A 25,795-nucleotide genomic window follows, 5' to 3' on the forward strand; every position below is an offset into this window, starting at 1 on the left:
CAGTGTGTATGTACAGTGTATGTACAGTGTGTGTACAGTGTGTGTACAGTGTGTATGTACAGTATGTACAGTGTGTGTGTATGTACAGTGTGTGTGTGTATGTACAGTATGTGTATGTACAGTGTGTGTGTATGTACAGTGTGTATGTACAGTGTGTGTATGTACAGTGTGTGTATGTACAGTGTGTGTATGTACAGTGTGTGTATGTACAGTGTGTGTATGTACAGTGTGTGTGTACAGTGTGTACAGTGTGTGTGTGTGTACAGTGTGTGTGTGTACAGTGTGTGTGTGTACAGTGTGTGTGTGTACAGTGTGTGTGGTGTGTGTGTGTGTGTACAGTGTGTGTGTGTGGTGTGTACAGTGTGTGGTGTGTACAGTGTGTGTGTGTGTAGTGTGTGTGTAGTGTGTGTAGTGTGTGTGTGTGTACAGTGTGTGTGTACAGTGTGTGTGTACAGTGTGTGTGTACAGTGTGTGTGTGTACAGTGTGTGTGTGGTGTGTACAGTGTGTGTGTGGTGTGTACAGTGTGTGTAGTGTGTGTGTGTAGTGTGTGTAGTGTGTGTGTGTAGTGTGTGTGTGTAGTGTGTGTGTGTGTAGTGTGTGTGTGTGTAGTGTGTGTGTGTGTAGTGTGTGTGTGTGTAGTGTGTGTGTGTGTAGTGTGTGTGTGTGTAGTGTGTGTGTGTGTAGTGTGTGTGTGTGTGTAGTGTGTGTGTGTGTAGTGTGTGTAGTGTGTGTAGTGTGTGTGTGTAGTGTGTGTGTGTAGTGTGTGTGTGTGTGTACAGTGTGTGTGTGTGTACAGTGTGTGTGTACAGTGTGTGTGTGTACAGTGTGTGTGTGGTGTGTGTGTGTGTGTGTAGTGTGTGTGTAGTGTGTGTGTGTGTGTACAGTGTGTGTGTGTACAGTGTGTGTGTACAGTGTGTGTGTACAGTGTGTGTGTACAGTGTGTGTGTGTAGTGTGTGTGTGTAGTGTGTGTGTGTACAGTGTGTGTGTGTACAGTGTGTGTGTGTGTGTGTGTGTGTACAGTGTGTGTGTGTGTACATATAATAAATCTTTATTTTTATATAGCGCTAACATATTCCACAGCGCTTTACATTCATCAGGAACACTGTCCCCATTGGGGCTCACATTCTAAATTCCCTATCAGTATGTCTTTGGAGTGTGGGAGGAAACCGGAGAACCCGGAAGAAACCCACGCAAACACTGGGAGAACATACAAACTCCTTGTAGATGGTGTCCTTGGTGGGATTCGAACCCAGGACCCCAGTGCTGCAAGACTGCAGTGCTAACCACTGAGCCACCACAAGATTGCAGTGCTGACCACTGAGCCACCATGCCGCCCTGTATTATATATATATATATATAAAATATATATATAGTATGTATATGTGTACATATGTGTACATGTGTGTGTGTGTGTGTGTATGTATGTATATATGTATATGTATGTATATTATTTGACTGCATTGCTCAGGTAGGATTTTGTTCCATTCTTACACACACACACACACACTTCACATCCTGCAGGTCCCAGCTCCTTCTATGAACTCGGAGCTTTAGTTCCTTCCATACATTTGCTATTGGATTCAGCTCCGGTGAACGGCTCGGCCATTCTAGCAGATTCATTATATTTTTCTGAAACCAGTTGAGAGTTTCCTTGGCCGTGTGTTTAGGATCATTTTCTCACTGAAATGTCTATCCTCATTTCATCTTCATCATCCTGGTAGATGGCAGCAGATTTTTATTAATAAAATCTCGGTACATTTATCCATTCATACATATAATTCAATCACTTGAAATTTGCTAATGTTGAAAGTTGCGAAGATCTTGAAAAAGCTCACTGGTTTTACCCATCATGAGGTGTTTGTTGTGTGGCTCATGCCACTTGGCAGTGACATGACAAAAATCTGTTTAATCATATGCTAAATAGTTGCAAAGGAAATATATGTGTGAGATAGTCAAGATGATTGTCTATAAAATGAAGGTAGTCACACGCTCAAAGCGGTCATGGATGGTGAGATATGGATCCACGTAAAAGGGCAGAAAGTGTATCCAGCTCACCTGTTATTAGAGTCCATACTCCCCTCCAAGGTGCACGACTCCTGCCGGTCAGTCCATACCGGTGCGTGTAAGAGAAGATTAGAAAAGGAAGGAATGGGCTCAGCACCAATTCAATAAAATATAAAAAAAATTCTTTTATTGGTATCCAGTTAAAATAATGTCGGGGAACTCTCTGTACAAAAATATGTATAGCAGGTGAAACTTTACGCGTTTCGGACGAGAAAATTTATCTAAAATCAGTCATAAGTTACCTGCTAGATGCCCTGGAAGGGAATATAACTATGATTCAAGGGTGGAGAAACCAACCAATTTTATTGAATTGGTGAGAAATGGAGCCTGAAAGTCAAAAGTGTAAAACATTGTTACCCTTTTGCTCATCAGTGTATTAGTGTGTCTGTGTATTGAAAGGGGTTAAAATAACTAAAAATGTAACTATAACAAATATTTGTTGTGGTGTTTCCTAAAGATTTTCAGGTTTTTATGAATCAAAAAAGAACGACCTTGTTTGTTCCATGGATTTTTCCATTAGGCCTCAGGGTGCTTTAGCGATTCTTCAAAGTAAATCTTCTTCTTCCCATAGAAATTTCTTGTCGACCACTAAGCATAGCTTCTCTTTGCACCTCAATAGGTAATTTTTCTCCATCGTGCGTTTGAAGGAAAAAAAAAAATATACCCTTTATTTTCTGCTTAACCAAGGTCTTCAATTAAATAGACCATTCGCAGCCACACGTAGGTTGATGCATCCGAGGTGTTACATTCATTGCAGGAAAAGCATTTAAAACCAGTGGCCGTTTTTATAAGATAGACTTCATTCTGATAAAATGTTACCCCCCGGTGGGTCATTTCTCTTTCTGAACGGTTGTAAGGATTGAAAGATCTTGTACACCGCTGCTTAAATAAGCAGACGCCGTTCGGCGGGAAGGAATCGTATTATTTTCTCAAAGGAGAGTAAGTGGTCCGGTGCACGAAGATTGCTTTAAATAAAATTTCAGTTGTCCCATTTTGCCATTCAACAAATGACACATTCTATCAATCACCCTGAATGTTGCTAGATTTTTTATTTTATTTTTCTTTGCACTGTGCTCAACCGGTGTCCATTTATTTATATTGCTTCCTTTTTTTAACGTATTATTTTTTTATTATTATTATAATTATTATTAATAATATTTGCAGATTTTATTTTTATTTTTTTTAATGTGACTTATCTTTTGTATATCAGTATGTTTTCCATAAAATCACAATTTTAAAATTAAATGTTTGTTTTTTAGGCTAGGCTCACATTTCCGTTAAAATGTATCGGTCACAATCCGCGGCTATGGTAAACAACGGCATCCGTTTAGCGGATTCCGTTGGGTCCCATAGACTTGTAATAGATGACCTTGCGTTGCATCCGCTGCACCGCGGTCAGTCGGTTTTTGAACTGACCGCCGGGCGGGAGCAACGCAGAATTTAATGTTTTTTTTCTGGCCGTCAAAATTAACGCACCGCGCAGGGATCCGCCGCCATCCGTCAAGCTTGTAATGGATGTATATGGTGCTGGATTCCGTCGTAATCCATCTTACAATGATACCCCGCGCTGGATTCAGTCATGCTCTACTGAGCATGCCCAGCAGGTTTGGCACACCCATTGGACTGTCCCAAACACAAACGGATCATGACTGATCCGTCAAAAAACGGACGCATAGCGGATGTAACGGACGCGACTGATCAGTTTTTTCACAGGATTCCTGTGAAAGGAATCCTGTGAAAAACATATCCGTTGCGTCAGTTGACATCTAACAAATAACTGATCCGTTGCTGACGGACCTGACTGATTTAAAACAACAGAAATGTGAACCTAGCCTTACCCATTGAGGGTTTTTTTTTTATCATTGTGTCCACATAGCCGTAACTCGAACACTTTTTAATAAAAATTTCCACCAATGTAGCTACATCAACCCCAGCTGTATTATGGGATGAGCCTTTTTTTTTTTTTTTTTTTATTTGGACAGTTGCTGTTTCTTTGCTTTCACCTAATAATTAAAAAAAAAAGTGGGGGTCCTTCTTATTTCTTATAACCAGCAAAGCGAAAAGCAGACAGCTTGGGGGCCGGTATTAAGCTGGGAAGGTCCATGGTTATTTGGCCCTTACTAGCCTAAAAATAACAGTCGTTAGCTGCTTCAGAAGTGGCCCATCGATTTTTGCTTTCACCTAATAATTAAAAAAAACAATGTGGGGTTCCCCCTATTTTTGATAACCAGCAAAGGTAAAGCAGACAGCTGGGGGCTGGTATTATCAGGCTGGGAAGGTCCATGGTTATTTGGCCCTTCCCAGCCTAAAAATAGTAGCACACAACTGTCACAGAAGTGGCAGATCCATCAGTTTGCCTAGCTCTTTCCGATTGACTTGGTGCGGTGGCAATCAGGGTAATATTTTTGAAGGTGGATGTAAACAGGCATTAAGCCCAGGGGTAAGTACTGGAGTACTGTCTATCAGACACCCCCATTACTAACCCAGTAAGTAAAAAGAAAAAAAAAACCACACACACAGTTTATTGGAATAGACATTTCCACACTATACCTCATTAACCAATTTATCAAAAATGTTCCCACGAAGCTTCTCTGTCATGCTCCACGATCCATGAATGCAGCACCAGCGACTCTGAATCGCGGTAAAATACAGCTATTTACAGGCGCCAAATAGTGAGACAACGCTCATCAGAGCCAGTAGCTCAACGCTGCACTTGGCAAGAATCGGCGGCTCTTATGACCTAACCGGAGTCTGTGAATAGCTACACTTTACCACTATTCACAGTTGCTGGAGCTGCATTCATGGATTTTGGTCTACAATGGAGCTTTGTGGAAACATTTTTGATAAACTGGTGAGAGATACTGTAGGAAAGTCTTTACTCAAATTAACTATTTGTGTTTTTTTCCCACATGCTGGATTAGTAATGGGGGTATCTGATAGACACCTCTGCATTACTAACCCCTGGGATTGATGCCAGCTGACATTACACGGCTGACATCAACCCTCTAAGCTACTACCCAACACACTGGAGCAATCGGGAAGAGACTGTCAAAGCACCAGAATTGGCACATCTAATCTGATGCTCCAGTGCTGGGGGCTGATATTTTGAGGCTGGGAAGGGGCCAATATCCAATACCAGATCGCAGTGGTCTGCTATACCTTGGCTAATTATCAAAAATGAGGGGGACCCCACATTAATTTTTATTTTAATTTATTTTTTTAATTTTTTTATTAAGTTTGCAACGCATCCTGGTAGCCAGAGAATGCGTCCAGGCGTCTTCCCCATGCTGGTCCCATTCCATCTGAGCGCCGTTTCCATTCATTTCAATGGCTCCCCATCCACCTCAGCCCTCCTGTTAATCTTCTGGAAAAATTCTTGAGTTTCCCATTGACTTCCATTTTACTCGTACTTGAGTCGAGCCCGTCCGATCATCCGACCTGCTTGATTAGAGTGGCGAGCATGCGAACATTTTGGTGGTCACTCATCACTAGTCAGGACCATATTAAAGCATAGTAAATAACCAAAAAAAAGAGATTCTAAAATGTATATAGAACAATCCGACACAAAGCATGCATCAACGAACCCTAAAGACAAATTTGTTATAGACCCGATTTCTATGAATGTCTGAAAAGCACTTCTAAACTCAATTATCAGTGAGAATTCAGTGTTTTGCCAATAAACCAACCCAAAATGTCCAGGATGTTCCTATACATAATATATAGAATAATTCATAACCCATACAAACTGAGATTCTTCACTTTTTCCCAAAATTAATGCATTATTGAGGAAGCCGAAGCTGCATTGTCAAGTCCAAGAGTTGCAAACACAGAGTATCTATCTTTTAATGAGCGCCCAAGAAAAAAAACTCTGTTCACGATTCACGTAACGGTAGACGTGGCTTGTGCTCACAATGGTGTTTTTGGGGAAAACTGTTCTAAATCGACCAAGACTGGTGTTCATGAGCGTAAGATTTCCAACAGATCTGTACGGTTCATGATGAGCTCCCCGAGTGACTAAAGTAGACCTTAAGCCGGAACGTTAGACTCTAACCTCCAAGTCTGTTTTTGACAATATTGGTCGAAACGATCTCCTCCGATGGCCTCGGGCTTATTCAGGTCTTTACAAAACATATTTTTTTCATACGTGGGGTTTTCAGAATATATTCTTTTTTTTTTTCTTCTATATTCTGTGCGATGTCCCATGTTTCGGTTGAGGAGAACAGATGGTTCTTTATTTTTTTTCCTGCTAAACCGTTCCATAGATAGGAAACGTTCAGCAATGAAGGTATTGAGATGAGAATTTTAATGTAGAGGAATAAAATTACTCCGTTGAAGGACTTTTATTGGAATTTGAAGATTTTTCCCATAAGTTTTTGTTTGCAGACAGTTTATTGGTGAATGGCTTCTTGTTAGCTACTCATGATCAGACACTTGGGAGTCCTGGTCTTCGAAATGAGGTTCTACAGCGTTTTGTCTAGGACTGTCGAGGAATGATGGAAATTGTAGTTGGGCAACACCGTACTTTTATAAAATACTGGTCAAAAGGACAAGTAGGCAATCTGTAGTGTACCTGTCACAAGGAGATTTTTGTAAGCATCGCCAACTGTCATGGCGGCATCAGGATCTGTGGAAGCTACAGATTTTGCCACTTTGCCTGCAAACTTCTCTGAGGTCTGTGATCAGCGCAGAGAGACCTGGGTGTTGTCACAGGCTCAGGCAGGCTATCAAGAGTTAATCTCTGCTGGGCTGCTTGTTAGTCTCTTTGATCACATGCTATGGGGGAACCAGTCATGTTTGCGCTTCTTTTATATGTGCTGGTTGGACTATTCTATTAATGCCAGCTATAGCTTACCTATACTGGTCTGGTGAGTTGTGATCCAGACTTTCGGGTGGTTGCTGTGCATTATTGCTGTGAGCTGTTGTTGTTTTAACCCTTGTTGTTTTTGTTGCTGCCTTCCTGTTCTTACTTTTTTCCTTACGGTTTGTTCCTGTGAGTGTGTAGTGTGTCTGAGTTTTGGTTTTCCCCTGTCAGTCATAGGGTACTTTCACACTTGCGTTTATTTCCTTCCGTTACAATCCGCCCTTTTGGAAAACAGCGGAATCCGTTAACGGATTCCGCTGTTTCCCATAGACTTGTATGGGTGACGGATTGTACCAAAAGGACCTGCGTTGCTTCCGCTGGGCGACGCTCTGTTGCTTCCGCCCAGCGGGAGGAACGCAGCATGTAACGTTATTTTGAGCAGCGGAATCCTCTGGATTTCACTGCGCATGCTTTTTTTTTTTTTTTAAATCAAACTTTATTTTGGCTTGCGCTGGCCGAACGTTCAGCTGAGCGCCCGGCCGCCGGCAAGTCATAGCGCTCAGCTGATCACCCGGCGGTCGGCTACTGGGAGCGATCAGCTGATCACCCGGCGGTCGGCTACTGGGAGCGATCAGCTGATCACCCGGCGGCCGGCTGCAGGGAGCGATCAGCTGATCACCCGGCGGCCGGCTGCAGGGAGCGATCAGCTGATCACCCGGCGGCCGGCTGCAGGGAGCGATCAGCTGATCACCCGGCGGCCGGCTGCAGGGAGCGATCAGCTGATCACCCGGCGGCCGGCTGCAGGGAGCGATCAGCTGATCACCCGGCGGCCGGCTGCAGGGAGCGATCAGCTGATCACCCGGCGGCCGGCTACTGGGAGCGATCAGCTGATCACCCGGCGGCCGGCTACTGGGAGCGATCAGCTGATCATTCACAATAGTCTGCCGCTGGTAAAACTGTAAAAAAAAAAACAAAAAAAAACGAATTGCGTTGTTTTGCAGCATCCGTTGTGCCACTATATGCAACACATCCGTTGCATCCGTTACACAACGCAATGCAACGGATACCGTTCAACGCAAGTGTGAAACTAGCCTTAAGCTGTGTTTCCATCACACCTGTCCCTTCCTTCCCTGCGAGGAGAGGGGGGTATAACATATGCAGGCCTGGTCATGAGAACGCGAAGGCACGGGACTCTGGCGTCTCCAACTCTGCAAGTAATTGGGAGGTTAGGATTAGCCTAGGGTTCCCTAACCTGAGGGGACAGTATGTGAGCCCTCTGTCCCTCACTATCATGTAGTCACATTGTGACAGCGCAAAATGTACCTGTTCTTGAAACTGCGTGGTCAGATGAGAAAAAGGTAGGCGCTCGCGTATTGCTTGAAATCTTATCCCTTATTTTATCCGATAAAGACAAATCGAGGGGGATGCGGGATAACGTCAGGACCCATTGAAGCGTGATCACCTGCGCGAAACAGCCATTTGTTACCACGCATCCCCCTCTCCCTACCGATTTTGTCTTGACCGGATGAAATAAATGATAAGATTTCAAGCAAATGTGTGGCTACCTTTTTCTCGTCAGACTACGCAGTTTTGATACATTACATTTTGTACCTGGTTGAGCACCTCCACGGCTTGTACCCTTGCTCCAGACTTCCATCAATGCTGTTGTATATGGCCGCAGTGCCATGTCTCTAGTGCTGGACGCTCTCTCTATATGGACACTTACCTGTTCTTGAAGTTGGGTTTCTTCATATCTCAGTTGTACTCCTCGCATGATCCTGTTCTCGTTTCTTATGGTAAATTAAAGCCAAGTCAAGATTTTAACCTTGTGCTGGTGAAGAGTTGTCAGAAGAGTCCTTGAGATTGGCCATTTTTGACCCGTTAACATAGAGAAATTCGACCAACTGCTGACAAAACTATGCTAATGTGGTAGCATAATTATTCAGGTCAATAATTAGGATTGAGCCTTCTTACGAACACTTGTTAGTGGATTATCGGCACGAATAGAAGGTCCTTCATGCCGAACAATTCTTACGCTCATACCAAAAGAACTTTTATAACCAACTGTATTTAGTTCTACCAGAAGGAGCTACAAATTCGGAAAGGGGTCGATTTTCCAGCTTTCAACCAGACGGTTTTAAAAATAAGAGATTAGATGTTATTGGCCGTAAGGCCATTCTCGATATATATGGAGCCCAATGTTGTGTCTACCAAATCCTAGGCAGCAAATTTCTATATCTGATAAAATCTAAAACAATCACAAAATTATACATTTGATCCTTTCATTTTTTTTCTTCTTTTCAGGCCACACAGAAGAACAATCCTGCTCTGGATCCCATTATTCATGGTCTGAAGGGCGTTGTCCATCACGGTAAGACGTTCTGTCCCCTTAAGATGCAACGTTACAACATTCATATGCACAAGTGTGCTAATGTTTTCACATTATTTAACATGGGTCAAATGGTTAACTAAAGAGTAGCTATGGTTAAAGCACCACTTAATTGTTTGTTTTCAGAGATGGAGTGACCCTTTAATCGAAGCCCCTGCCCATAGTGGTTTCCCGGCGCCATCTTGTTCCTGTGACTTCTGACTGTTCAGAAGTTACAAATTACATCACAAGTAGTGAGGAGCGAGCACTACCATGATGCAGTTAATGCTGGGATGGGCAAGACTCGTGTACCGAGTATATTGGAAGTCAATGGGGATCTCGAGCATTTTTCCAGAAGATCTTCTGAAAAACGCTTGCGTTCCCCATTGACTTCTATTATATTTGGTAAATGAGTTGAGCCTGTCTGAGCATCAAAATGCTTATTTTGAGTACCAAGCATGGTAGTGCTCGCTTATCACTGATCACAAGTTCTCAATGTAAATCTATGAGAGCAGGAACGAGGCTCTCATAGACTTGTATTGAATTATGACCTCCGGAGCATTCCATGAATCACTGGAGCAGCCAGAGGCTCACAAATCACTAGAGACCAACAGGAGTGATGCTGGAAACAGATGAAGGGTCAGTCCTCATCAACAAATAGGCGGTGGGGCTCTGTCTTCGAGGCGGTGGGGCTCTGTCTTCGAGGCGGTGGGGCTCTGTCTTCGAGGCGGTGGGGCTCTGTCTTCGAGGCGGTGGGGCTCTGTCTTCGAGGCGGTGGGGCTCTGTCTTCGAGGCGGTGGGGCTCTGTCTTCGAGGCGGTGGGGCTCTGTCTTCGAGGCGGAAAAGTGACCTTCACGGAGGCGTGATGTTCTTCAGAGGTATCGGTCTCCCGAGGGGCAGCGGTCTCCCGAGGGGCGGCGGTCTTCTCAAAGAAGGTGATCAATGTATCGAATATCTAAGATTATAAAACTTGATCTATTGATTAAAACGTCAAGTGTGCAGGTAGTCTTCGTTACGAAGGGCTCAAACTGCTTGTTTTTCACTGTATATTCCACTCCCGCTTTTTTTTTTTTTTTTTTTATGGGATGCAATTAACTGACCTGCATGACCTTAAGGCTGCATACCTGTGTACACATTACTAGTTTGTATGTGTCTTATCCAGAATACACTGTATGAGGCCTGTGTGATGTGTTCAGTAGGCTTGGACTTTGCGACCACCATAGAGAGAGGCTTTTTGTGAAGCTTGAGTAATGCAGATTACTAATTCTATGACTGATATGGGGGGCACCACTGATTGGGCACGTGGGATGGGGGAGGGTGGGGGGGGGGGGAGTCATACACTCCATTCAAAAGTTAATTTTCGAGATTTTTCCAATTTATTGACTTGAATACAAATCTCACGTCAGCATCATAGCTTGTCCATAGAGGTTCTCCAGCTTGATACAACATTTGGGGCATTGGTACTACAGCAGGGACTGCAGAACCTAAAATAGTTGTGGGATACGGGGCTTTTCATCATGATTGCAAAGTTCTTGACAACAAATGAACACATTTTATAGTGTAATAGTCGACTCCTTTGTCTGTTCCATATCGGAAGCAACATCTCGATGAAATTTGTGCTTCACTTCGCTGTTGGAGGCAGAACTCTTGAGTTACTTGTATTATTGACGCATTTATTGTAAGGGCTTTTTATTTTTAGTGGAAAGGAACATTATCTTTCACTTTTTGTTTTTCCATTTTTTTTCTTTTATATTTTGAGAACGCTCACGCTTTTTTCAATTTTTTTGTTATTCCACCAACTAATAAAAGAAAGCGATTTTGAGTCATTAATTCATGTTTGCTCGTTAGTGACAGGCGTTTTTGTATTTGTCGGTGAATCGTGTCGATTCTCAATTACTTTAAACTTAAAAAATAAAAACTATCACGCAAAGAAGTTTAGTTGATGATAATATTGTGCAGGAGGATTATAATAATATAAAAGATTATATAAATGGAAAAAAATGTAAATCATTTGATGCAATGGTATTTATATGGTTTCCTAATTAAAACTGATCTATCACTATGAACTCCATCAATTATTAAAGAAAACCTGATGAGCCTGGTGTACTTACTATGCAGAAAAGAGTATGGTCTTGTCAGGTGGTGTAGTGTGAAAATCCAAGTCAAAGTAACTGTATAACCGGGATATAAAATACTGATTATAATGAGTTCGGGTAGAGTGAGCAACCTCATGAGTCCATGTGTATACAGTCTCCATCCACACGGCTGGATTTTCTCCAGAAAAAGCGCCACTTTGGTCCTTAGGTTGTGTCTGGTATTGCAGCTCGGCACTGCTCAGTCGTATGTGGCGCAGTTTCCTGGGAAAAAGGCAAATCTTTAATATTTAATCCTGACGACCTCCTATTAAACAATGTTTTTATATATTCGAGAGGAAAGTAGTTGGGGACAGACAACCATTCGGGCTAAGGCCGGCGTCACACGGTATGATATATCGTGCGATCGCATTAGCGATCGTACCCGCCCCCGTCGTTTGTGCGTCATGGGCAATTCATTGCCCGTGTCCCACAAAGTCGTTAAACCCCCTGTCACACGCACTTATCTCCCTAACGACCTCGCTGTGGGCGGCGAACATCCTCTTCCTGAAGGGGGAGGGACGTTCAGCGTCACAGCGACGTCATAAAGCGGCCGGCCAATAGAAGCGGAGGGGCGGAGATGAGCGGGACATAACATCCCGCCCACCTCCTTCCTTCCTCATTGCCGGCGGGACGCAGGTAAGCTGTGTTTGTCGTTCCCGGGGTGTCACACGGAGCGATGTGTGCTGCCACGGGAACAATGAACAACCGGCGCACAGGAGGAGGAACCACATTATGGAAATGAACGACGTGTCAACGAGCAATGATAAGATGAGTATTTTTGCTCGTTCAGTTGTTCGTAGCTGTCACACGGTATGACATCTCTAACGATGCCGCATGTGCGTCACGGAATTCCATGACCCCGACAACATATCGCCCGATATATCGTACGTGTAACGCTGCCCTAAGGCTATGTTCACTCGCGTTTGTGCACTTTATTTTTTCTGCAGCGAAACCTGCTTTGTGGGTTCTTTTTTTTTTGTTTGCTGCCCTGTTTTTTTGTTTGCTGCCCTGTTTTTTTGTTTGCTGCCCTGTTTTTTTGTTTGCTGCCCTGTTTTTTTGTTTGCTGCCCTGTTTTTTTGTTTGCTGCCCTGTTTAGTGTTTGCTGCCCTGTTTAGTGTTTGCTGCCTGGTTTTGTTTTGTTTTTTGTTTTTACTGCCCTATTTTGGTTTTTCTTGCTGCATTTTTTTTTCTTGCTTCCCTGTTTTATGTTTTTGCTGCCCTGTTTTTTTTTTTTCTTTCTGTGCTGGTTTTTACCTTGTCATTTATCTACAGTACGTTTAAATAATTCGTTTAATTCCCCACAAAGGCATCAACAAATACAGAAAAAAAATCAGCTACGTTTCTACACTCTTATTGCTTTTGATGGTGAAAAAAGCTGCAAAAACCCTGAAAGAATTGACACGCTGCTTCTTTCAAAATCGCTGCAATTTTTAATTTGTAAGGGGAAAAAATAGCGTGTGAATGAGATTTCTGAAATCTCAATGCTTTTGATGGTCCAGTAAAAAAGCAGCTTTTTGTTTGCATAAAGCTCATGGGAAAAAAACTGCGAAAAACCAAAAAACGCAACATGTGAACATAGACTTGCTGTCCCATATAGCTAGGAGGGATGCAGGAGAAAGAGACCAATTATGACCTGGGCCCCCCTCACACTTTTTACATTTTTTTTTTTTCTAAAAAGTTTTGCCTTTTACAGAGGAACGTCTACTGCCTTTATCCACTATTGGAAATTAGCAGCTTGTGCCTTGCAAAAATCATTGCACTTTTGCTATATAAAGGGAACCTTTTTGCATAATAAGACTTGCTCGTGGAAGTGTTCTTTAAGCAATTCCCCGTGCATATTTTAATCTAAAAGTCGTAACTACAAAATTGCAGAAAACACCGACCTCCGTAAAGTCAGTTTCCTCCAGCAATGCGTCATCCCTTCTAAAAATGACCCGCCGCTCGTACAGAAGCGCCGCGTATGCACAACGGCCATTATTTGATTAGCGAGGTTCAAGCCCATATTTTACCTGAAAATGGATTTGTGCTAACAGTAAGCAATTTGTTTCTTTTCAGTCACGGCTCTGGGATACATAAGTTATAAATCATTACAAGTTACTATACATCATCCATATTAGCACCGCGGCTCGGAGTGCTGATGTTTCCATCCCGCTATTTATCTTGTGTATGTTCTGAAAATTCTCCTCTTAGAATATTCTGTTCCTCCATAAATTATTTGTCTTGGTGTGGTGGTGATGATCATAAATCACCGCTGTCCATTTGTGGAAATCATTTTAAGTTTGCAGAACATTATTTGACGAGATTTCTATCTCTCGATTAAAAGAAGCCGTTTGTTGGGGTTTGACCGGACGAGTTTCCCGGTTGCTGATTTTGGATACATTTTTTGTTTCAAGGTTAAGAAGAAATATTTTAATACTTTATTAGTAAACATATCAAAGGTACACTCTCACCCCGACACAACGGCTATCCTCGTAAGGGGCTGATTTTTGGATACATTTTGATTCAAGGTTAAGAAGGAATATTTTTGATACTTTATTACTAAACACTCCGACACAATGGATGATATCCCATTACACCTATTGAAGGGTGAAAACAGTTACACGAAGGGAACTAGTTCTCCTTGCAGAAATCTAGTTGGTGTAGAGTTTTTGGGAAAGGAAGGGTTTTTGGGAAAGGAAGTGGTTTTTGGGAAAGGAAGGGTTTTTGGGGAAAGGGAAGTGTTTTTGGGGGAAAGGGAAGTGTTTTTGGGGGAAAGGGAAGTGTTTTTGGGGGAAAGGGAGTGTTTTTGGGATAAAGACTGTAAATTGTCTTTTTCCAGAGGGAGGGAAACTGTCTGTCTAATGTTACCTATTATATTTCCACAAAAATAAGCCCTAGTAGTATTTTTTGGGCTTTTTGGAGTATACTTAAAATATGAGCCCTACTCCAAAAATAAGCCCTAGTTGCGGTTCATCATACTAATATTGTACTGAAATAGGGCTTAATAGCTGTAACTATTATTGCTGTATGTTGCCCTGTTGTGTTGCTGTAAGCCCCGGAAAATTAATTTTCATGCACTGGTTAAACATATTTTAATGCAAGATGAATATTCACCCCTCTGTGCCAGCATCAGTGATTGGGTGCAGTCACACTGCCATATTACTCGCCTGTTAATGCAAAATGAATATTCACCCCTTCCCCCACCCACCCCTCTGTGTAGGCACCAGTGATTGGTTGCAATCAGACGGTCATATTGATGCAAAGTGAATATTCACTGCTTCCCCCACCCACTCCTTTGTGTCGGCATCAGTGATTGGTTGCAATCAGACTGCTGTATTACTCGCCTGTTAATACAAAATAAATATTCACCCCTTTCTTCGCCCATCCCATTGTGCCGTGGTCAGTAATTGGATGCAATCAGGCTGTCTTATTACTCGCTCGGTAATTCAAAATGAATATTCACCCCTTCCCCACCCACCCCTCTGTCGGCATCAGTGATTGGTTGCAATCAAACTGTCGTATTGATGCAAAATGAATATTCACCACTTCCCCATCCACTCCTTTGTGTCAGTGATTGGTTGCAATCAGACTGCTATATTACTCACCTATGAATGCAAAATGAATATTCACCACTTCCCCCGCCCACTCCTCTGTGCCAGCATCAGTGATTGGTTGCAATCAGACTACTGCATTACTCGCCCGTTAAAGCAAAATGAATATTCACCCTTCCCCCACCCTCCCCTCAGTTCTGGCGTCAGTGCTTGGATGCAGTCCAGAGGTGCTACGAGGTGACCCCACTCCCTCCTCTTAGCATCAGCGCCCCCTGTTGTTTTCCTGCTGTACCCTCTGTATTGCGTTGCTCACCGGTGGTCCTCTCCTTCCCCAATGTGACTCTTTCCAGGTGTTTCCTCTGTATCGCGTCACTTGTCGGGAGTTCTCCTATGACCAGGCAAAAAAAAACCTGCAGTCACATTGTGACAACAAGAGCCTGGATATCGCCTAGTGTTAGCTGGGAAAACTGCAATAACTATGGACGCTCGGCATATGTTCCAAGCAAGAAGAGAAACCGCCTATGGACATACGCGCTGTTTTCGGAAAACGTCAGCCATGCCTTTTTTCATCTTTTTATATCCCGTACCTTTGCAATATTCGGATGTGTGCAGCATAGTTTACTCCTCTACCTGCCGGAGAATGTGCCGTCTTCCCTGAACGCTCCAGCCCTTCTTTCTTTTTCCAAACCTATTAAGTCTGAAGCCAGAAAACAAATATAGGACGAGCAATGGAGCACGTGGATTTTATTATGAAGAGTTAATTATTTACTATGGAGCTGTGCAGCTGGGCCGAGCCTTTCATGTTGCACATCAAGACTATATAGCATCTATACATTAATTTTACATATCATCTGTGTATTGCACAGTCGGGTTTGGCAGCTGTGAATATCCCTTGTATTAGTTTTTCTCTTTTCCTCCGTAGTTCTCTGGGTGTTAATATTGATTAAATTTGGGATACAAAAGGGCTGTGTTGGCCTTTTTAAATAAAATTAACCCAAAGCAGTTTGTCAGGGGCCGTATGAATCCAAAACCTCTCTGATTCCTTTACACATAGCATATTCGATTAATAAAAGGTGAAATGGTTCAGTGACAACAACCTACATAGTACAAAAAAATAATACAAATGCCTGGAATGTTTTGGGGTTTTTTTGGTTTGCAGAAATCTTCTCATTGGACTTTAAAATGTCCATCTGCAATTAAGGAACGTGGAATCTATGAATTAATGATAAAACTTGGTTACAGGTTCACACGAGTTAGAAATTTGTCCTGAGCGCTACATTTATTGCTTTTTAGGCTGCTCATGGGCCGGACTTATTGAAAGGGGCAGGCTTAGTGTCTTGGAGATTTACAGATCCGTGGGGGAGGGATCTCACTGCAGGCAGTTGCCTTTATGGGGGGGTCATACGCAAAAAAGTCATCAGCCTACCCGGTCAGTTTTGGAGGGATCGGTAACTAGTGTTTGAGATCCCTTGACTCTTCCCCGATAGTAGATCAGTCATCATGGTAATTGACGTGCTTGATACAGTATAGGATTTGGCAGTGGCTTTTTTCAATTTCTCCAATCTCAAAAAGCATACTTGGCAGAGCATGCATGCTTTTGGGATATGTTGCGTAAAATCTCTTGGTCCAAATGAAATGTACGGCCAATGTTATGGCCATACATGGGGTTCTGAGAATAGAGGGATCTAGCGTTAGGGACACATGGAGAAGAATTCTTTATCTGCATCTTATAGATTAAGGGTGCTTTCCCGTTAAGTCGTTCTCAATGTTCAGTGGTCCCGCTAGTCATGGCGGTCAAGACTGGTCATCTATAGAGGAGACAGAGGACACACAGGGGAAAGCATTAACTACTTATCCACAGATGACACAAAAGTTCAGCAAAGTTACAGCAACGATACCACAGATGAGTGCAAGCCACTAGAATGAACTGAATAATATCACCAGCACCAGTCCAGGGAAGATGAGTATTTATTTAAGCGCAAGGGGAATACTGATAATCAGCAGCTAGATGCATGGGTCCTAAAGGGGAAGAGATGGAAACCCAGCAAGAAAACTACCATGAATACTAACAGGAACAATAAAAAGGCAGGGAGCATTCTGCACAGCCAAACGCTGTGACCTTCTATTGCCAGAAACCACTTGACAGTCTCTCACCCATGACACACCCGTGACACTTACGCGCAAACCCTCCTGAAAACAGTATTCAGATGTATGCGCTGATGGGGCCACTGACTATAATGGTGCAGATGGAGTCACTGTGTGCTCTGTCATGCACCATTTCAAGGCATATTCGACTTATACACCTACTGGAGGTGGTCACCAAGAGGTAGTAGACTACATCTGGGTGTCCACTACCAGTAGGAGTTTACACCTGAAATTGGTGCATGACAGCACACGGGGACTTCATCTGCACCATTATAGTCAATGGACCCATCGGCGCATACATCTGAATCCCATGTTTGGGAGGGTTTGCACGTAAGCCTTGAGGGGACCACTGAACATGGGGAACAATGCAAAGAGAAAGCACCCTTAATCTGTAAGATACAAATAAAGAATTATTCTCCCTGTCCTTGAGACCAGACACCTTTGTTTTCAGAACCCTATGTTTGGCTGCAAAGTTGGCCATACATTTGGGCCAAGAGGTTTTACTCACCATTTCCTAATAACATGCATGCTCTGCCATGAATAATTTGGGTTGGATTGGAGAAATTGGAAAAACCTTCTGCCAAATCCTATGACACTTGTACTGTATCAATCAGTCAACCCTGTTGGCACATACTGCCAAATCTCGTTTTGTGGGGTGGAGTTTGAACATGAGCCCCAACCAGACCGCTAAACATGAGCCCCAACCAGACCGCTAAACATGAGCCCCAACCAGACTGCTGAACATGAGCCCCAACCAGACCGCTAAACATGAGCCCCAACCAGACCGCTAAACATGAGCCCCAACCAGACCGCTAAACATGAGCCCCAACCAGACCGCTAAACATGAGCCCCAACCAGACCGCTAAACATGAGCCCCAACCAGACCGCTAAACATGAGCCCCCAACCAGACCGCTGAACATGAGCCCCAACCAGACCGCTGAACATGAGCCCCCAACCAGACCGCTGAACATGAGCCCCCAACCAGACCGCTGAACATGAGCCCCCAACCAGACCGCTGAACATGAGCCCCCAACCAGACCGCTGAACATGAGCCCCCACCAGACCGCTGAACATGAGCCCCAACCAGACCGCTGAACATGAGCCCCAACCAGACCGCTGAACATGAGCCCCAACCAGACCGCTGAACATGAGCCCCAACCAGACCGCTGAACATGAGCCCCAACCAGACCGCTGAACATGAGCCCCAACCAGACCGCTGAACATGAGCCCCAACCAGACCGCTGAACATGAGCCCCAACCAGACCGCTGAACATGAGCCCCAACCAGACCGCTGAACATGAGCCCCAACCAGACCGCTGAACATGAGCCCCAACCAGACCGCTGAACATGAGCCCCAACCAGACCGCTGAACATGAGCCCCAACCAGACCGCTGAACATGATTGTCCTTTCTCTAAGTCAATGGCCCTGTTGGTGCATACTTCCAAAACCCGCTTTGTGGGTAGTTTGGACATAAACCCCAACCGGACCAAACTCTCCACAAAGCGGGATTTGGACATATGCACCAACAGGGCCATTGACTTAGAGAAAGGACAATCATGTTCAGTGGTCTGGTTGGGGCTCATATTAAGCCGTCTGGTGGGGCTCATGTCCAAACTACCCACAAAGCGGGTTTTGGAAGTATGCACCAACAGGGCCATAGACTATAGAGAACGGACACTCTTGTTCAGTGGTCTGGTTGAGGCTTATGTCCACAGAACATGAGTGTCTGTTCTCTATAGTGCATGGCCCTGTTGGTGCATACGTCCAAATCCCGCTTTGTGGGGAGTTTGGTCCGGTTAGGGCTTATGTCTAAACTACCCACAAAGCGGGTTTTCGAAGTATGCGACAACGTGGCTATTGACTATAGAGAAGGGACCCTCACGTTCTGTGGTTCGGTTGGGGCTTATGTCCACAGAACATGAGGGTCCCTTCTCTATAGTCAATAGCCACATTGGCGCATACTTCCAAAACCCATTTTGTGGGGAGTTTGAGCATAAGCCCCAAAGGGACCACTGAACGTGAGGGTCTCTTCTCTATAGTCAATGGCCCTGTTGGTGCATACATCCAAATCCCTCTTTGTGAGGGGTTTTGACATAAGCCCCAACCGGACTACAGAACGCGAGGGTATGCTCTCTATAGTCAATAGCCACGTTGGTGCATACTTCCAAAACCCATTTTGTGGGGAGTTTGGACATAAGCCCAAATAGGACCACTGGACGTGAGGATCTCTTATCTATAGTCAATGGCCACATTGGTGTATATGACCAAATCCTGTTTTGTAGGGGGGTTTGGACATAAGCCCCAACCGGACGACTGAACATGAGGATCCCTTCTCTATTCCTAGCCAGAAAAAGTTTTGGTGACTGTTTTACACAGGAGGCAAAGGGTAAAACATATGGTGTTGGATCAGTAGAAGGAGTTTCTCTAGTCTCGTGAATCTGGGTGACACTTCTGGATTAAAACAAATAGCGTTTAGGATTAATTGTCCTACTTTCTAAGTCATTTAATGTTGCAGCTGTGAACGGCAATAAATCTGTAGGAAGTGAAAAATAGGTGTACAAATCTTTCTGGAGAATTTTCTGTTCCAATAATATGCCCCGGGCATAAAATAGAGGAATCGCTGCTGAATTAGTAATATATTCACGTTCTCTGAATGTGGATATACATGATTTTTTTTTCGGGATTTATCTTCATAAAATCATTTTTAAGATGGCATTCCAAAATGTCTCAGATGTCCTGGATGGGAACATGTCGACGTTCCGAAGCCCAACTGCTTTCCATTTTGATGTAATAATTTTCAGAGACCTATTTATTACACAGTATCCCTGTTTATGCAACGATTTGGCAGCCTTCGCGAGACCTTGTCCAAACACTTACAGTTTAGTTCAGAGTGCCATGGAAAGATTAAAGAGGTAATTCAGTGAAATTTTGGCAGGCGGTTTGGAATTCGATTGACTGTAAGAGTCCCAAAGGAGTCGACCGAATCATCCCTCAACTTTCCGTAGAGCAACAAAGAGTTGACAACATTTCCTGTCTTCATCCAACTTTTCCGGTTTTCTGTCTAAAAATAACAACGGCGGAGTTATGTTTTGCAATCTCCAAAATTGACTGTAATGTTCGAGACTTGGAGAATGTAGGACATTTGCCCGATGCATTTCATCAGTTTTATACTTTTACCGAAGACCACATTGACCAATGTTCTACCAATTCCTATGAGAAACCGCGGAAGGCAAATAGAAAATTGGTTTTATGGAAGTCTTTAATATTTACAAAAAACAAATGCTTCCATTTTGCACTTGAGTCTGTAGAACTCCCGTCTTTCTTGCCTTCATGGCCTCTTGATTCTTGAGTTTCTATAGGAAATGCCCCAAATGCCGACATTTACATATGGTGAGGACATCACTGGGATGAAAGACCATCAGAAAATGATAAATAGGAAATTTGTAGATCGTAGACAGCGCCAAGTTGCAAAGTATTTAATTTTGATAGGTTTGCAAAATTTGCGGTCACATCCTACCATTAGGGAATATCGGTGCAATCAAAGGGAAGGTGTTGAGGGGTTCTTTGCCTATACAATGTTTTGGTAGGTCGTATAAGTCAAAATAAGCTCCATAGTTTCCAAACAGAGCATTACCCAAAGCTTCACACCGCTTGACTTCTTCCTGTAGTGCACCATGGTGCCATCTCTGCTCCAAGTAAGAGACTCGCATGAACCCAGCCATCCACATACTGTAATATAAAAGAAATTGTGATTCTTCAGACCAGGCCACCACCTTGTATTGCTCCGTGGTCCACTTTTGCTACTCCTATAGTTGAGAGGTGACCATGGTTTGTAGCTAGATGGCCCCTTAGATAGCGAGCTGCGATGCTCTGTATATCCTGACTTATTTGTGTCACTAGTGTGTCCTGGCCTGATGTGACCTCTGGGAGATCTGGGATCAGAAAGTCAGTGAATAGTTGATTGCAGATCCTCTTTAGTGCCCGCTCGTCATTTACCCTGAGTTGGCGCTTATATCATTCCATCCGGTGCTGAAAATGTTAAGGTTCTTTCTATCCTGCTTTTGATTTAACAAGTAGTTGTAACCTCAGCCGCAGCCACTCCCTTCTGCTATAAATATCTGCTCCTCACTCCTACGTATGCCGGCTATAGTTCATTCTATACTGTCCACATTGAAGGAGCCTATCTACGGAGAAGCTTATGTGTTAGTTTCCGTTGCAGCAGAGAAGTTTCTTGCTGGAGATGCTGTGGAGTGCTATTTGTGGTCTTTCCTTACCTGTTTGTCTTACCTTCCTCGTTTTATTGCAGTAACGAGACTAGCATCTCGCTGGCCTTCACAGTAGTCAGGGTGAGTAGCACGTGATGGCGCATGAGGGGAAGGACCTGTCTAGGGACATTAGGGAGTGCAGGGATCAGACTCATGTGAGTGTTATGAGATGGCCTGGCTCCCCTCTCCCTAAAGCTAGGGTCTTTCATTGTATTTCTTCCCTGATTTTCCCCTGTGTGTTGCGCCTCACCCCGGAAGTCCTGTCTCACCTGGCGTGACACTTTTTTTTTTTTTCATTAATTAGTGCTACAGCAATTCTTCTGTGCCATTAGACCAGATGGGCTAGTCTTTGTCCATAGCACAGTGGCGTGACTTAAAGCTCAAGTCCCAATGCAAAACATCCAGCGGGGCCCCCAATTATTGCAAGTGTTTAATAATATTTGTCAATATAGGCCAAAGGGACTATGTGGGTCCCTTAGGCTTCAGGGCTCCTTGGTGTGATTGCAACTGCTGCACATTTTTGTGTGATTGCAACCGCTGCACTTTTTTGTGTGATTGCAACCGCTGCACTTTTTTGTGTGATTGCAACTGCTGCACATTTTGTGTGATTGCAACTGCTGCACATTTTGTGTGATTGCAACTGCTGCACCTTTTGTGTGATTGCAACTTCTGCACATTTTGTGTGATTGCAACTGCTGCACCTTTTGTGTGATTGCAACTGCTGCACATTTTGTGTGATTGCAACTGCTGCACATTTTGTGTGATTGCAACTGCTGCACATTTTGTGTGATTGCAACTGCTGCACCTTTTGTGTGATTGCAACTGCTGCACCTTTTGTGTGATTGCAACTGCTGCACATTTTGTGTGATTGCAACTGCTGCACCTTTTGTGTGATTGCAACTGCTGCACCTTTTGTGTGATTGCAACTGCTGCACATTTTGTGTGATTGCAACTGCTGCACCTTTTGTGTGATTGCAACTGCTGCACCTTTTGTGTGATTGCAACTTCTGCACCTTTTGTGTGATTGCAACTGCTGCACCTTTTGTGTGATTGCAACTGCTGCACATTTTGTGTGATTGCAACTGCTGCACCTTTTGTGTGATTGCAACCGCTGCACATTTTTGTGTGATTGCAACCGCTGCACATTTTTATGTGATTGCTACCGCTGCGGCTTTTTTTGGGATTGAAACCGCTGCACCTTTTGTAGTTACGCCCCTGGCACTGCACCTGATCTTTGGTTGCCTTTGACCAAAACATCAACATCATAAACTAACGGATCACTTGGAATCTTATATATGGAGACTTGAAAGGAGCAAACCTAGTGGGGTGGTTCACTTGTTTTTTTTTTTTTTTTATAGTCCTAACATTAAAACCGGTATTAAGAAAGTGGATCTGCTTTTATACCATGGATGTCATTGCTGGCTCGTAGAATACAAAGCAGCCGCTTCTCCAACTTATGATTTAATTCTATCTCCTTTCTTATTTCTCTGATCTATTTTCTCCGTAGTCATATATATTTGTGTAGTTTCCAAGGGAGCGAGTTTGGTTTCCATCACCTTGGGATGACCTGCAGTGCAGCGGAGATCAAAGCAGTTACTACAAATAGTTTAGACTAGAAGAGTGAAGTTCTGCTTTTGTGTTGGGCAATTGATATAGGACTAAAAAAAATATAAAAAAAAGAAGAGGATCAAGACATAAGACTGGAGGGTTTGGATGTATGGGGAGCTCGCCTTTGTGCTCCTCCAATCTATTTGTGGGGAAAGTTAAAACGTTCTCTTCTCGGTACTTGCTGCACTACATCAGGGAATGGATAGGACTCAGACAAGAGTAGATTATTAAAGTAAACACATATTGTATTGCAAGATGTAACCGAGGAGCGTGAAGATGGCAATGAGTGAGCTGGCGGGACTCCTTGACTTCACATTCTGCCTTGGATATAATTCACCAGACTGGAGCACAATGCGGTGATCTTCCTTGAAGTGTTGTATTGGATTCTTTAGAATTTCACATTATGTGCTTTCATGTAGATAGAATATACATTGTAGTGACAGAGGCGGCTATTGAAGAAGCGAGCCGCCGGCTATTACCGGGGACTGCTTCCTAGGGAGCCGTGTTGCTGTTAGCGATGGCGGATTGTGTGGCTCATGCTTTGCTTAACTCTTCTTTCTCTATGATAATGAATGAATAAAAGAGGGGAAGATTAGAGAGGACATGATTTTAATCCTTTGAAATGAGCGATGAATGAAGATATCCCATCCCGACATTGACTTTGACCAACAAAAAGATTCTAGAAGTGCCCACCTGACTCTTGCTCCAAAGTAGAAATGTCAACCTGCTTCTTGCGCCAACGTAGCAGTGTCCACTTGCCTTTTGCTCCAAAGTAGCAGTATCCACCTGACTTTTGCTCCAAAGTAGAAGGGTCCACCTGACTCTTGATCCGAAGTAGAAGGGTCCGACTCACTCTTGCTCCGAAGAAGAAGGGTCCGACTCACTCTTGCTCCGAAGAAGAAGGGTCCGACTCACTCTTGCTCCGAAGAAGAAGGGTCCGACTCACTCTTGCTTCGAAGTAGAAGGGTCCGACTCACTCTTGCTTCGAAGTAGAAGGGTCCGACTGACTCTTGCTCCAAAGTAGAAGTGTCCGACTGACTCTTGCTCCAAAGTAGAAGGGTCCGACTGACTCTTGCTCCAAAGTAGAAGGGTCCGACTGACTCTTGCTCCAAAGTAGAAGGGTCTGACTGACTCTTGCTCCAAAGTAGAAGGGTCCGACTCTCTTGCTCCAAAGTAGAAGGGTCCGACTCTCTTGCTCCAAAGTAGAAGGGTCCGATTCTCTTGCTCCAAAGTAGAAGGGTCCGACTCTCTTGCTCCAAAGTAGAAGGGTCCGACTGACTCTTGCTCCAAAGTAGAAGGGTCCGACTGACTCTTGCTCCAAAGTAGAAGGGTCCGACTGACTCTTGCTCCAAAGTAGAAGGGTCCGACTCACTCTTGTTCCAAAAGTAGGACTCGCCCGACTCTTGCTCCAAAAGTAGAAGGCCTTGCCCGACTCTTGCTCCAAAAGGGGAAGGGCCCGCCCGACTCTTGCTCCAAAGGGGAAGGGCCCGCCCGACTCTTGCTCCAAAGGGGAAGGGCCCGGCCGACTCTTGCTCCAAAGGGGAAGGGCCCGCCCGACTCTTGCTCCAAAGGGGAAGGGCCCGCCCGACTCTTGCTCCAAAGGGGAAGGGCCCGCCTGACTCTTGCTCCAAAGGGGAAGGGCCCGCCCGACTCTTGCTCCAAAGAGGAAGGGCCCGCCCGACTCTTGCTCCAAAGGGGAAGGGCCCGCCCGACTCTTGCTCCAAAGGGGAAGGGCCCGCCCGACTCTTGCTCCAAAGGGGAAGGGCCCGCCCGACTCTTGCTCCAAAGGGGAAGGGCCCGCCCGACTCTTGCTCCAAAGGGGAAGGGCCCGCCCTGCTCGAAAGTCCATTTCTACCATTGATGGGGTTTCTTGATGGCAATGCACTTATCACCATTAAAGTACATTATGCTATCCTATGTGGGACGTTGCACCGAACCGCTTAGCCACACCCAGGTGCACTAAATACCTATTTTGCATATTTGAAGAAAAGAATGCTTTTTGGTAAAATCAGTAACAGATTTGGATACTAGATGTAAAGTTTTGATTATGGGTGCGTGCGTCCCCTACAAGGTGCTGTGCTTGGTTTGAGCGATCATTTTCTGCTGACGCTTCCTTAACTCTTTGATCCATCACTCGTTCGTGTGTAACTCAGCGTTTGGTTCAGGACAACGCGGTTATACGCGGCAACTTTTTTTTTTTTTTTCTGTTTTTCACACCTTTTACATTTTCACTTCAGTCTCTATTTGTGTTTCCTCTTGGAGAATTAAACAAGTGATAAAGTGAAGCTGCAAAGACTTTGGTATTAACTCTGCTTTTCATGAACTGTTGTAACAAATTAGCATTTTTCTTAATTCATTAGCAAGTTAAAACAAACCTATGAGCTGTTTGTTTTTGCTCCAGATTAAAAAATGCAAATACATATATAATTTTTTTTATTTTTTTGTTTATTTTTTATTTTATATATTTTTATTTTTTTTTTTATTATTTTCTTTCGTCAAGCAATTGTGGGCACAACTTCTTGTTAGAACCTAAAGGGATATAAAAGTCCGTACACCACCAATCATCCTCAGTAAGTCTTTATTTTCAGCACCGAAACTTTAGAGCACGAAGGACCATAACTTTTTGTGAATTCCTTTTTAACTGAGCTCCCCTCTTCACACAACAATAGAGCACCATAACAGTTGGCGTCGCACTTTTCATTTTGAACTTGGGTGAGAAAGAGCCCATACTCAATCCACATAAATGAGTTTTTTCTCAAAAGTTAAGGTGGTGTGATATTTGTATAGTTTTTCAGTAAAGAAACTAAGGCCACCTGATACGGGAGTGTCACAAATGACAGTCCTGTGGTGTCTGGCTATAGAAGGTCACAGCATT

The 25,795-nt window shown here is 43.9% G+C and overlaps 1 protein-coding gene across 1 annotated transcript in view; it reads left to right on the forward strand.

Annotated features, from left to right (window-relative positions):
- The window catches only part of PTPRG (protein tyrosine phosphatase receptor type G), a 687,996-nt gene that overhangs the window by 421,831 nt on the left and 240,370 nt on the right, over nt 1-25,795 (forward strand). Inside the window, exon 6 of the mRNA XM_075321067.1 lies at nt 9,172-9,238. Coding sequence (XP_075177182.1) covers nt 9,172-9,238 — 67 coding nt within the window. The remainder of the gene's footprint in view (nt 1-9,171; nt 9,239-25,795) is intronic.

Source organism: Anomaloglossus baeobatrachus, chromosome 8, assembly GCF_048569485.1.
Source record: "Anomaloglossus baeobatrachus isolate aAnoBae1 chromosome 8, aAnoBae1.hap1, whole genome shotgun sequence".
In the NCBI taxonomy this organism is placed as follows: Eukaryota; Metazoa; Chordata; class Amphibia; order Anura; family Aromobatidae; genus Anomaloglossus; species Anomaloglossus baeobatrachus.